General features: G+C 40.8%; 2 protein-coding genes across 5 annotated transcripts in view; one reads left to right on the top strand and one right to left on the bottom strand.

Moving 5' to 3' along the window:
• Positions 1-96: 96 nt before the first annotated feature.
• wash1 (WAS protein family homolog 1) lies at positions 97-6,460 on the bottom strand. 3 transcript variants are annotated; one of them, XM_067500227.1, is made up of 11 exons: positions 6,321-6,460; positions 5,518-5,658; positions 4,629-4,740; positions 4,353-4,499; positions 2,874-3,010; positions 2,622-2,757; positions 2,310-2,505; positions 1,944-2,114; positions 851-1,009; positions 362-433; positions 97-274 (listed from the first exon to the last, which is right to left on the bottom strand). In XM_067500227.1, the coding sequence occupies exons 1-11, from the start codon at positions 6,326-6,328 to the stop codon at positions 132-134; spliced, it is 1,422 nt and encodes a 473-aa protein (XP_067356328.1). In that variant the 5' UTR covers positions 6,329-6,460; the 3' UTR covers positions 97-131. The 3 variants fall into 3 exon arrangements, with proteins under 3 accessions (XP_067356328.1, XP_067356329.1, XP_067356330.1); XM_067500228.1 differs by having other exon boundaries at positions 362-430; XM_067500229.1 differs by having other exon boundaries at positions 6,326-6,411.
• A 160-nt stretch (positions 6,461-6,620) lies between these two features.
• Positions 6,621-14,027, top strand: part of iqsec3b (IQ motif and Sec7 domain ArfGEF 3b) — a 31,240-nt gene continuing 23,833 nt past the window's right edge. For both annotated transcript variants that reach the window (XM_067500222.1, XM_067500223.1), the window contains exon 1: positions 6,621-7,663. In XM_067500222.1, the coding sequence (XP_067356323.1) occupies positions 7,140-7,663 (524 nt within the window). In that variant the 5' untranslated portion in view covers positions 6,621-7,139. The remainder of the gene's footprint in view (positions 7,664-14,027) is intronic.

The following is a 14,027-nucleotide window of genomic DNA, read 5'->3' as shown; positions in this document are numbered from 1 at the left end:
GTGAGGGTATAACCTTATATTATTCTAAGGGCTGCTGAGGTGGCACAAGTGGCACATGTCTACTGTACGACAAATTTTCCACAATGATCAAATGCATTCAATATCAGTGCTTAAATTTAATGACCATCAGGTTATGCTTCCCAGTCGTCATCATCTGTTGTTGAGTGTGGGGCAGGAAGTGGTGGGATGACACCTGATATCCTAGCAAAAGCACCACCAGTACCAGCAGGAGTATCACTTGACTCCCCACCTGCTGGACCCTTCCCAGAAATGCCTGCAGATAGGACAACGCACATTATTCAAAGTATGTAGTTCAAATTATAAAACTACTATGTCTTGACATTAAAAAGACCCTCCTCACCTTTTCTTCGCATAGCAAGTTTATTAAAGAGATCAGACATGAAGTCTCCACCACTAGATGCTGCTCCCACTGCTGAGAAACAAAGAAAAGCAGTTACCAAGTAATCAGGCTATCAATATATTTAATATTAGTAATTGGAGCAGGGAAATAGTTTCATTTATTTCCCAGTGCTGCACTTCAAAGTGGAGCACATAATTATAAGTCTTTCTATCTGGTTAGGTGGCATAAGCACTTCTATTCAAAAATGAAATGTTAGGTCATGGCCTGGCTTGTCAACCATAAATGAAGGCAAAGATGTGCAGTCTAATATTAGGTCAGACAACTGAAAATCTAATTGTAACCAGATCAACCATTAAATGAGGCTGGCTTCTATAAAGGCCATAAAGCAAATGACTGTGAAGCCTGCTTTGATTGCATGTATTATTTAGGCTTCATTGTAAATCAGTTAATAAAACATGAGCAGAACCACATCACTACACATTATGATACCTTGCTCCTGCTCCTTCTGTTTCTTCTTCTCCATCTTGCGCTCTTTAACATTGCGTAACTTGGCTTTCCCAATGCCTCCAGCATTGCGGATAGACTCCAGCAGACTAGCACGGCTGTCTGATGGTTGAACCACCTCGCTGGGTGCACCGGAAACAGGACCTGTAGTCAGAGGTGTCAGTCAGTGTGAAATGCAATTTGGGTTTATGCCCATTAATGTCAATTAGGTCAAACTAATTTAAAAGACTGAATTGTGTTTCATAGTGTATATCGGGGGTAATAAATTATGATTAAAGTAGGTCCATCGAGAATTTCGTCATGTACAGGTCCACAGCATCATCATGTTGCATTATAATACAGTTATACATAAAAATTAATTTACAACCTCAATCCCCAAAAAGTTGGCAAGATGTGTAAAATGTAAATATAATTGGATGCAATTTACAACCTCAATCCCCAAAAAGTTGGCAAGATGTGTAAAATGTAAATATAATTGGATGCAATGATTTGCAAATCTCATAAACCCATTTTTTTATTCACAATAGAACATCAGATTTTGAAACTGGGAAATGCTAATATTTCATAGGAAATATTAGCTCATGTTGAATTTGATTGCAGCAACACATCTTTAAAAAGTTGGAAGAGGATGAAATTTACCATTGTGTAGCATCTCCTCTTCTCTCTCCCTGTCACTGTCCCTGCTATCACTCTGAATGCGGGTGTTCCACGGCTCTATTCAGTGAAGGCCCACCCTACTGTGCCTGCGATTGGCTAACATTCTCACCTTGACCAATCTCAGTCTTCATGCCTAAACCAATGGCAAGGAGTAGTGGCCAATCCCTATTGCTGAGTAGCTGTGTAGAAACAATGTCAAAAGACTTGCTGGTCAAAATGTAATCTCCGCCAAAATTGAGTAAAAACTCAATGATATGTCAGTACAGAGTCTGGGTCAAGACCGGGACTGCGGTCTGCATATTCTGACCAACGGTGTTTATGATTAAGCAACGAGCAGGTTTTCACCACACTGATAAACTCCCAACGTCAATCCTTTGAGTCTTTTGTGTGTAGACTGTATAAAACTTTGAATGTGAAATACCTGTAGGTGGGAGTCGAGATACTTCTGTGTCAGCTGGAGGAGGTGGTGGAGGAGGTGGAGCAGGGGGGACTCCTGCAGGAGTAGCAGGAATGAGGGCAGGCTCAGGAGGAGGTGGAGGAGGTGGAGGTGGAGTTGGGGAAGGAAATGAAGCATTAGTTGGAAGCTGAGACCCTGAAACAGGAAAAAAAATAAAATAAAAAATCAATCGGTTTACAAATACCCTATCAATCCAAACCACAAGAGCGTAGTGACCACTGTGTGTATATCAGACATTGCAACAAGAGACTGAAAATAAGGATTAAAATAACCAAAAGCAAGTTTAAACAGGTGGGTTGTAGGTTGCTTTTGATGGGTCTATATGTGTACCTGCTAGATTGCCTTCTTCAGAGAAGGAGGGCAATTCAGGGATGTTGTGTGTTGGTCCTGATGGGGCAAAGCCAGGTCCAAGGTCTGCACTGTAGGACAGGTCATCTGCGATGCCTGGTAGGTCAGGCAGGTAGGATGGCACATCTATCTCAGGCACCTCGCCCAGGTCTGGCATGTAGAAGTAACTCTCTGCTGTCTGTCAGAGAGAAAAATCATCAAGTTTAGTAATTGAATGTACTAGTACCAATGTTAAATGTTTTTAAAACATATCATTGACTGAGTTTTCTGTTTGGAATAAAGTGTAGAAGGTACCTGTCTCTCTAATTGCTCTCTCTTTGTAATGGACAGCGGAGCATCAAACGGTTTCTCTTCTTTTTCTGTCTCAAGTGTAGTGTGCGTTTTTGTCACTGCTCCCGCCAGAGGATCAAGGAACACATACTTCTTATATCTTTAAAAAAAACAAAAAAACACAAATCACAAGACATGGAAGAAAGACAAAACAAGACTCAACTCTGAGCAATGTCCACAGTGGGCATTTTTGTCAATTAGTCTTCTTGAACTCACAGGTTCTCTGTAGTATTAAAGAGCAACAGGGAGCTGACGGATGAGATGTTGCGCGGCAAACTCCCCAGCCCCTCCTCAGTCTCATCCTCAGACTTCTTCTTATTACTCACACACACAGGATAATACATTAACTTCTCCTGACGTGAAGAAGGAGAGTGACAGAGATGTGTAACATGTCAGTTAAATTGTGAATAATATATATTTCAACTGCCACCAAAGGCCTTCTGCACACAGACAAACAGCACTGCAATACTGAATTACATAGTCGAGGACATTGCTTCTGGGGGACATTGAATAATGCATTTCTACACCACAGAAAATTGCAAGCAGTGTTTTTCTTTTTTTTTTCTCCCTTTCAGCCACTCACAAATGTGTATTTAAAAAAAAATTGCACTTTAAAGACCAAGCTCACGCAGCAGAAAATATGCTGTATTTTTTTTATGTTTTTTTAAGATGGTGGAAGAAAAAAATTGATGTTCATTATAAATAATACAGAAGCTTGTGCTGAGCAGAACACACACACAGGGAAAAAATACTACTATAGAATTGGAGTGTATTCTTACAGTCCAATAATGATGCATAAATGTAACATCCTACAATATTCTGCCTATATTACATAACCAATCCAAATCTGAATTTGACTAATGTATACAGTAAATGGGAAGGGTCATTTAAATGCAGATTCTAAAGACCGCCTAATTCACCTCTTTTGTATCTCCTGTTTAAGGATCCAAATGGTCACTCATGTCTATGTCATGTTGGGCTAAGAAAATAATTACAGGCGTCCTTCCCTGCCACTCACCCTGAATAATCCTGAGATGATTCCTGGTTAAACACAATTTGTAATTCAACAACCCCACAGTGAGGCATCTTAGAAACAACAGATGGCCACTTGAAGTGACTCCTTTCCAACATACTCCCTTCCCAAAGTGTGCCCCCTGTACTTTTTTTCTTTTTTTGGTGTCAACTTGGAGCTTGGAATTATAGGTGAGTGTTTGAGTATGTATATTGAGTGGTATGACTTCCAACTGAGTTAATGGTGTGCAACACCTGCATCAATATGGATACAGAAGTGACACTAGAGGTCAGGGACAGTGCCAGTGGACAGGCAAAGGCAAAGCAAGGTGAACTAGCCATGTGATTGTGGACAAGCTTTTCTCTCCTGCATAAATTCTAATGGGTCATCGAAATGTGCTTGCACAGTCCATATAGAGTCAGACAGCTGGTCCAAGCCCTCCTGTCCTTGTATGACCACAGCAAGCTGTCAGAATTTGCAGCACTAATATAAAAGCTATGCCTCCATTTATCACGGTTTTGTACTTGGCTCCTACACCCACAGGCTAACAGACTTTCTTCTATTCTAGGCTAGGTTTACATGACTGACTCTTTTGGTTTCAAGACATTAGCTGTAGAACAAATGCATGTCAAAAATCAAAACCCATGTGCAATCAGGATTTCAGTGTACTGTATTTATTTCACCTGTAGGGTCTTTTCCTCAAAGGGTCTAAGTTTATTCTGTATCTTGTGCCGGGATCGAGTTTGTGAGGAGGGGTCTGTAGCTTCAGTAAAAAGAGAAGTGTAGTCCTGAAGTCGATCTGGTGCTGGGAACTTGGCACTGGAGAACACCTGTACATAGAAAAAAAAAAGAGAATATATAAAAGGGATCTTAAAATTAGATTTTTCTACCACTTTGTCAATATTGTGTATCAGAAATGAAATATGTAAAACTACTTTCCAAAGATACAGTGCCATTACCTTAGTCGCTTTCTTACTGCCTTTGATCTTGTCTACACGGGCCTGTGCTAGCCGGATCCTGTCAGTGACACTCTGCAGCTGGTGACGGTTCTTCTCTACACTCTCTGACACCCTGGAACCAATACACATACACAAAATAACATGAGTGCAGACATCTATAAACTAATTCAAATATACTATGATGTATCCTACATAGAGAACAGTGATACCCTATTCAACTTCTTGAAGGGTCTGCTGAATAATAAAAAAATATTATATAGTTTTTCTATTTAAGAACAATGTTGTACAAGAATAGCAGCTGTTTTGGTGGAGACATTGATTATTGGCTTTAAACCATCTAATTATTAAGACATTGTGTTTTATAAGGTTATAATCTCTAAATTCTCTTAATAAATGACAAGGAAGAGACTAAGCCAATGTCAACACTACTCATAAAGTCAAAACTCTCTCTTGATTTATTCTAATGGTTAAATGGTCAATTGATTGTGATCTGGAAGAGCCATAAACCTAAAAACAAAATTCAGGCTGAAAAGATGATTTACAAATTAAGTGGTATTGAAAACAGCCTTGTGACAACTTATGGCCTGAATGTATTTCCAGCCTCTCCCATAGTGAAACCTAAGGAATGACATATCTAATCAGTCTACAAAACAGATGGCTGTAAAAGAATCATTACAACAATTGTACACCTTTTAATAGCCCATTATTTTGTATTAGTTTTAATTAATACTTTGTTCAGAAACATGTCTCAAACTGTGACAAATAGTGCACTTGTGCATAGTTACCAGAGCCCAATTCTAATCACTTTACAACCAGAAATACATGCAACCCTAGAAACTGTGTTATGTAACCAGAAATTAAAATTCTAACTAAAAACAGTCACAGTTACCGTCTGAAAATATCAGTAGAGATGGTCTCCAAATAGAATAATGCATCTGCTATCTGATGGACAACCTCCTCTCTCCTCAGGTCTGGCTGGATGAGAGGCACAGAGTACACCTGGCCTTCCAGGAAATGCTTTTGTGTCATCCTAGAAAAAAAGACTTAGCAAAGTTTACAAGTGATTTGGAGCACAGAAGTTCCTGTGGACGACATTATACTTTCAATTCAGTCAAGAAATCAATGTCCGATCTGTGTGTGGTGAGTGAAAACCAATATGAATGTGGCAGTTCAGTGGTTTTCTAATTTCAAGCATGTTAGGTCCATGCTTGTTTGAGCCAATGCCACAATTTTTATACTCATGGACTGATTACAGTTATTTTACGTATTTTGGTTGCTGATACCCTGGCATCACTTTGTCATTTTTGTACATCCCTTGTAGTCATTTTACACGTCTCCAAGAACTAAATCCCTGCTGCTTTCACACACACCACACTTACCGACCTCATCCGACTCTAGGCCCTGCTGCTGCTCTCACATGACAATGTTGTGAGGTTGATGCTCTGTGGATATTTTCTGTCAGAGTTTTATTAGCAGCTGGCAGCTATTCCATTTAAACGCAAATAGTTTACTTGCAAAGCAACGGTCTGTGAAAGGTTACTATGCGGTTACTTGACCTTAACGTTAAAGACTCTATAATGAAAACCTAACGTTACCCGTGCTTAAAAAAAGAACGTTAACGTTAACCCAAACATAATAGATTTAATAACGTTATACGCTTCAAAATAACAATCTGGAAGATAACACCCTTACCTCACCATGTGTGCTGTTTATTCGTCACCGCTTACAATTAAAAAAAAAAAACGGGCTATCGATGTCAGCTACTTGTGTAGCAAAACAACAGTTCCGTGCTTCCGCATCTTCAAAACACGTGACCACACCATTATTGGAGAGTTGCCTTCATGATCTTTCGGAAATGAAAACTTTATAACTTGATTGAACTTCGACGACTTGAATGAACTGAAGTGCACATAGCTTATGAAAGGAAAAGCAGTATATCTCAAAAACAAAAGAATTACAGTCGTTGTTGTTATTATTATTAGTAGTAGTTGTATTATATTTTGTAACCTATTTCGTTTAACCTAATAGTTGACCAAACTGGGTCAGGTGTCTTTACATTCATTTTTCATATTTTCAGAAATGTATTTTCAGACTTTAAGTGCAATAAAACAGGACCAGCTCTTTCAGATAATTAGTTTTTCTACATCCTATAGGGTGCGTGCCTCCACTGGTGTTTTCTCGTGTCTGTGCGTAATAACGCATCCGTCCTCCAGCGCCACCCCTGCGCCCCCCCCTTCCTGTCACATCTGGATCTGGCTTCTCTCCTCAGCACCAGTCAGCGCAGTGTAACAGAGAGTGAGAGGGGGAGGGAGGAAAACGACCGGATAAACGGAGGCTAGCTCGGCCGTTCAGCCTCATCCAAAACCGAGGAGAATCAAGGAGAGGATAAAGACGGACACCTCACCCTCTCGTCTTCACTCACGGATATTTCTGTCTGTTTCCTCTGTCCTCTATCCACCCGTCCAGCTTTTAAAAAAAATCTTTTTCTCTTCTCTCCTCTTCTCTTATGATATGATGAGCTCCAGCCTGCTAGAAAACCCAGTGCAGGCGATTCTGTACCTGCGGGAACTCACCACTATCGTCCAGAACCAACAGAGTCTCATCCAGACCCAGCGCGCCCGGATAGAGGAGCTGGACCGGCGGGTGGACGAGCTCATCGGCGAAAACAGGCACCTCCGGGACGTCAGGGTACAACAGCAGCAACCTTACCATCACCACCATCACCATCATCATCACCCTGACCCCAGCTGCCTTCATCATCACCACCCCCAGGACCCCCAGCTTAAGACTAGCACGGGGTCGGTGCCAGACCATGCGTCTGCACCAGCACAGATCGAGGATGCTCCTGGGGTCGAGCAATCGCCTGCCCAACCTTTGGACGCAGGAGAGATGCAGCTGGTTCCGACCTATCCGTCCCCGGTTTCTCCGGTTGAAAGTGACCCGGAAAACGATAGAAGTTGCCCCAGCTGCCGCTCTTTGGTTCCAATGACTCCCACAAGCCTTTGTCGATCCCTGGCCCTTGCTAAGAAATCTGAGTGAGTAGATGCCAGGTTATGTGGTTGATGGGATATGTGTGTGTCCTAAATAAGGAAGATATAAGGTAGTCTGTTGAAAAGGTTTCACACATAACGTCTTATGGTACTGACTTTTCTGTTCTCAGTAAACGCCTGCCTTGGTTACAGTGGCCTGTTTTGAAGCGCTCATGATATTTGTGTGACATTCCTCTAAACCTGTATAATTAAGAACGTGCGTGCGCGTGGGTGCGTGCCCTGAAGATTGAGGGCTCTAATTAATGAAGAAGACGCTTGGAAATTTCCAGTTTCCATCTGTGAGTTTCTGCTGAGTACAGAGCCAGAAGAGGAAAGGTGGATTATTTAAATGAGAAACTGGATCACGATCACTGGATCATTACATAATAAACAGCTGTAGCCCTATACCCTTGTGTGTGTGTGTGCGTGTTTGTGTGTGTCTGTGTGTGTGTGTGTGTGTGTGTGTGTGTTGCCGTGTGTGTCTGTGTGTGTGTGTGTTGCTATAGGAGGACCAGTTTAGATTTTAGACTATGAAGGTGAGGACATGTTGGCCAGTCCTCACTTTTACACACACCTTCAAAAACCTGTTTGATGGTTATATGCTTATGTTACGGTTAGGGGTTGGGGGTAAAGGTTATGATAGGGCGATAGGGAAGGCATTAGCATTAAGTCAATTAATTTTCTCAAACATAAAGAAAGCTGACAAAAATGTGTGTGTTTAATTGTGCATTTGAAATGTACTCAATGCAAAATCAATATTGGCTGGAAACAGAGGAAGCTTCATGTACAATGATGAGACACCACCAGTCGCTGTCCATGGTGCTACTGGTTTTTCTGTTAATTACTGCACTGGATCTGGAATCTCTTAAGGGACCTCTGGGCCTCTCATCCTGTTGTGTTACACAAGACACATGAGCACACATACACACACACACATACTGTACCACCACCCCCTGCTTAGAAGCAGAGCCTCATAGTACATCAGCACCATCTAATGAGAGAAAACAGTCTTTCTCGATCTTTTTCTTTCTCTGTATAAGTGTGTTCTGTAAGTTGTATCCCAGCAGGAGTCCTGATTGGTCTCTCTGGGACTGCACCTCCGCTGGGGGGAACAGAACAGAATAGAGGAGGAGTTAAGAGCAGCAGAGGAGTGCAGAAAAGTGTTGATATTAATACTGAAGTGCATAACTCACCTGTCATACAATTCCTCCTCTTGAGTTCTTGAGTTGTGTGTCCTTGGGTGTGTTTGTGTGTTCGCCCACACACAAGAACAGGTATGGTTGTGCTCACCAATGGACTACCCTGCATTTACTATTTATTATTTTTTGACTAAAATTAGAACAACACATTTGGTTCCTAGTTTAAATTAGATTTACAAGGGAGGAAGAAATTCAAAAAAAAAAAAAAATTATTAAAAAAGAGCTGCAGGCACAAACAGTGGAGCTGTCCACCAGCTTATCACCAGAGTGGGCTAGTGGTTCATTTATTGGCCTTCAAACTGCCGTTGCTGCACCGTGTCATTGGATGCAACTTTAAATCCCCCAATTCTTATTGATTTTAGGTCCATCTGGATAAAATCAATAGCTTAACACCTAATTTTGTGTTTTTCTTGCGGGCAAGCCTTATAGGCGAGGTGATTGTGTGTGTGTGTGTGTGTGTGTGTGTGTGTGTGTGTGTGAGGCTTTAGAGGATATATATTCCTGTCATTACCTTCCATATACTGTCAGAAACTGACTAAAGTTAAGATCCGCCTGCTGCTTTTCCTGTTGTCAGTGATTTGTGTGTTTCAGCAGTTTCTGTGTTACAAATTATGTGTATTTTTGTGCGTATGTGAAGGTGCTTGTGTTAGCATATTTGACAAAATTCTGCATCTTACATTTTACTGTGTGCATTTATGTGAGTGGTTAATAAAGCTTAGTTTGTTTGCCCTACAGATAAACAACACGTGGGCTTGTGTCACTGCTAATTCACGTGAGGGACAGACAGAATTCTCTCCTACACTCATTTTGTGTCTCTCTTTATCCAGCTGAGCCTTCATATCTGCCCCACTTAGCCTGTGGAGCGAACAGTAATCAGCCATTCTCAGGAGAGAGGACAAGGCAGAGAAATATAAAGAGAGAGATGCATCCTCAGTCGTTGTCTTTGATGGAGCCCTTGGAGGTGTCTAGAGGAAGGAGCTGGAGGCTGATATCGTAATGGACCAGCAAAAAGGAAGGAGGCACAAAAAGAGAGCACGAGAGATGGGGAATAAAAACACAAAGAGTGACAAGGTGGGAACAGGACAGGAGGTTTCATTAGAGAGTGAAACAGGTACAGGGAGAGACCAAAACAGAGAAGAGTTAAAAGGAAAAAGGGTGCATTTGGGGTGGCTGTCATCCCAGTTTATCTATCTTGCTTGCGGACAAACTGGTTGGACAGCTGGGAGACAGGCTGTGGTGCAGTGGAAGGTATACACAACGCACTAGTAAATTTCTGGGTTCAAATGGAGCTATTCTAGTTCCATGTCAACCCTCCTCCCTCTTTCCACTGGCCTTATTCTCTTTACTGGATACTGGCTGATGAAAAGCACTACATTTATGGGACTCTAACAAAACGGGCTAGAGGGATGGTGTGAGAGAGGACACAGCATAGAGAGAGAGAGAGAGTGAGAACATGGGCCAACAGCAGGCAGCATGTACTGTTAAAAAATTCACCTGTTCTGTTTGTATGCGTTGTAGGGAGGCGGATGGTCGTTTTGTGCGTGCCTTGTACAAACAGATGGATGGACTCGCTGAGTGTGTGTGTTGGTGTGTGCGTGAGAGTATTATGTGTGTATATATGTCTACGAGACCAAAGCAACCTGGCCTCTTCCTCACTGCATGACCAATGAATAAAATCTGTGCAATTTGTGATTATACTGTTTTATATCAGCTTGATATAATGATTTAAGTCTGATAGTGAACGGGTATTTCAGTGTGTAACCTTTTTGTTGGCATTGTTAAATACACAGCAATGCTAAATATGTAGATTGAACACAGGGGAGTTAAAAAAGAGGTTACAACAGTGTTGATTAATTGTTATTATGGCTATTTATAAAGAACACACTCTAAAAGAAATACAATCCTTAATCTAACATGCATGTCTTTAGACTGTGGGAGAAAACTGGATAACCCGGAGGAAATCCATGCAAGCACGGGGAGAACATGCACACTCCACACTGAAAGGCCGCAGCCCGCCAGGGATCTGAACTGGGGACCTTTTAGCAGTGAGGTAGTAGCGCGAACCGACTACACAGCTTTATTCGTTTTTAATTATTTTTTACCATCTTGAAGAGAACAAGATTTCACTTATCTGTTATTTTCTAAAATATAATTAACATGTTAACATCCATCAACATTTGGATGTGTGGAGGATGAGTCTGGCAGTGAGGCTCACCCATTGATGTAGTTGCATTTGTAATTAGCTTCAGTGATTGAGTGGGGTATTTAACTTTGTTTTTGTTGGATATTCCTGGAGTTTTAGTCACAGTAGTGATCTGCACAACAAAGAAAAATTTATATTGAGGTGTAACATAATAGTTTTGGATATTCTTGAAAACCCGTGGAGTTGGTTAACTGGAGGCAATTGCTTGTCTGCTGAGGAAAAGCACTATTTGTCATATAAAAGATTAGAACATTGACAAATTTAGGCCTAACGACAGCAGGTAGTGGGCTTTACTGTCACCACTTGCAAACTTCTAACCTTTGGATTGTAAAACACAGCAAACATACTGCTAAATGGAAAACAAATTATTCATGTGTATGAACAGTTTCCATGTGTGTGCGTGTGTGTGTGTGTGTGTGTGTGTGTGTGTGTGTCTGTGAGGACTGTGAAGAAAAGACATTTCGACACGAGATTGAAAAATTTATACTTAAAGTACATGTATACGAAACACTAAAAAAGTTATCTTGTAAGTTCCATCTCAGCAGCTGCAGAAACACTCCCTGTTATCACAAAAAATAAAATAAAACAAATACATAAAATAAATGACAACATATATTTTTATTGTACCTTTCATCCTGTCATAATTATTGCGCTAGTTGTTTTAAATTTATTACTTAAGACAACCAACTTGTCAGATATCAATCGTTTATGTTGGAAAATAGTTTGAGAAAATCTCTAAGACATCTTAGTCTTCCTCTCAGGTAAAAGGACAAACATTTGACATTATGAATGAGGTATAATTAATTTATATGTAATCTAAAATTTTGTTTTTGTTAAACCTCAAATATATATTTCCAATTTGACTCCAAATTATGAGAAATTATTTTCCTGTAAATAACATGGGTAATTTAGTCACCAATGAACCTAATATGCATTGCATCTTTGGACTGTGGGAGCAAACCAGTGCACACGAAGAAAAAAATTACAAGAAATTCATAATTACTTATGTTTTTGTCACATATATTTTTCTTCTTCTTGGTGGTTGATGACCTTATGATGGAGAATAAGAATGTTACATAGGAGCTCAGATCTCTCAGCTTGGTGGAGTTTCTCCTGAATAGCCAATGGAAACGTTTCTTCTTCTCCTTTGTGGGGATTTCAGTTTCTTATCCTTATCCTTCTCAATGCCCACCACGATGGCCCTGATGGACTCCTGGAGGCATGAGGTAGCCTGGTGGTCAGCCATGAGACGGGACTTCTAATCCTCCCACTGACACCTGCCATTGTCCAAGCCCTGTTTCCAAATTTCCTTTAAGCTAAATGTGGCTGCAATGTTCTCATCCACTGAAACCTGCTGTTCTCAAACTTCTAAATCCAGGATTTTGTCAACTCGGAAATTTCCTCCTTGTGTGCATCTAGTAAACGGGACCTCTCTTCAATCCACTGAGAACGTTCAGTTCTCAGAGCCTTCTCTGGTTTCAATTTCAGTGCAGCATGCCTATCTTCCTGCGCTTTTTTAGACAGCTCAGTCTGCAGGAATTAACACTAGACAAGCACCTCCAGAGTTGACTTGGCTTTTTGTTTTTTTTTAGCAGTTTTTAATGAACTTTTCTTTAACTAGCAGAGATATTTCTTCATCCTTCTTGTCTATGATTGCATGGATTGTGAACTCTGGGATTGTGAACCCTGTTTAGTGTGTTCCGTTATAGCAGAGCTGCTTGTATCAGCACTCCTCTGAAACATCTGAACAACTAAAACATATTTAGCTCTAATGGCAGGTTACATTTCTAAAAACTCAGACTGTCTCTCTCATTACAGCACACTGTGGCTTATTCTTTACAGCACTCAGTAACAGACCGGACTGTGGCTCTGTCACAGCAGTGGATTTTGGGTCTGTCGACGCAGGAGATTTTGGGTCTGTCACCGCAGGGGCTCTGTTGGCACTGGACACTGTGGCTCCGTCTCCAAAGGGGACTGTGGGTCTGTCGGCACAGTGAATTGTAATCTTTTTTCCACTACAGCCTGTTTAGTGGTATTAAAGGAGGATGTTAAACTCACAGGTGGCTGTCGTGTGTTTGCAGCAGATAGTCCAAATCTCAGTAGCAAAGTTGACTTTTTTGCACGCCGATTCCCCTTTGACGTGTTGTCTTCAGGTCTTTGCTTTGACTTTCTAATTGATTCTTTCTGGATCAGAGGCACATTTTCTTCACTAACCTGCAAGCAATGGTCATCCACTCAATGTGTTTGAATTGTTGACTGGTTCACCTGCTTTTCATCTGGCTGGCTAGTTGATTCTATAGTACACTGTAAGTTTGCTGTCACTGCTGGATGTCTTGCATTGTCATCAGTAAGTTCTCTCATGGTCCTGTCCTCAGGTCCTTGCTTTCTGTGTTTCATTTGATAACTGTGGAGCTGAGAAATGTCTGTGTCTTGTTCCATATTTCTCCTCGGGTTACAGGGTTTGTGGCTCGCTAGCTTGTTGACTCTTTAGTAGAGTGAAGTTTATCGCTCTCTACACAATTTATTGATTAATTGTCAAATAACCATCCTTCTTGCAGTGATTAATCTTGGACTCTTGAATTTATTATCCAGCATTTTATTTTATTTTTACAATTGCTTCTTTTGTCTGTGTCCAATTTAAAATGTGTTTTGTGGTTCAGTGTGACCTAATCTGTCTAGTACAACACTACTCTGTAGCTGGCTTTGGCAACATGTCTATAGTATAGGTTTTAAGGAGGTTGCTAAGTATCAAAGGAAAGACTCCACAATGATGTCATCAAGGCATAATTATAGTATGAGGCTAATTCTTATGCAATATTGTGCAATAAAAAAAACATATTTGCTACTTGCAATCAAAAGAAATATTTTCAACCAAAAACAGTTTTGAGAATTGTTCTTCCCTTCTGATCCTATCCTTTGTCTCTCCTCTTCTGATTGTTATTGAGGGTTTTGTGTCATTGTATGACTT

The sequence above is a fragment of the Channa argus genome, chromosome 4, assembly GCF_033026475.1.
Source record: "Channa argus isolate prfri chromosome 4, Channa argus male v1.0, whole genome shotgun sequence".
NCBI classification, from domain to species: domain Eukaryota; kingdom Metazoa; phylum Chordata; class Actinopteri; order Anabantiformes; family Channidae; genus Channa; species Channa argus.
This window is presented reverse-complemented; position numbering and strand designations above follow the sequence as displayed.

Coding starts and splice junctions, on each gene's coding strand:
- wash1 (XM_067500227.1), bottom strand. Junction 4,500..4,628: donor GCAGTAAGAAAGCGACTAAG/GTAATGGCACTG, acceptor TTCTATGTACAG/GTGTTCTCCAGTGCCAAGTT. Junction 2,115..2,309: donor TGAAGAAGGCAATCTAGCAG/GTACACATATAG, acceptor TTCCTGTTTCAG/GGTCTCAGCTTCCAACTAAT.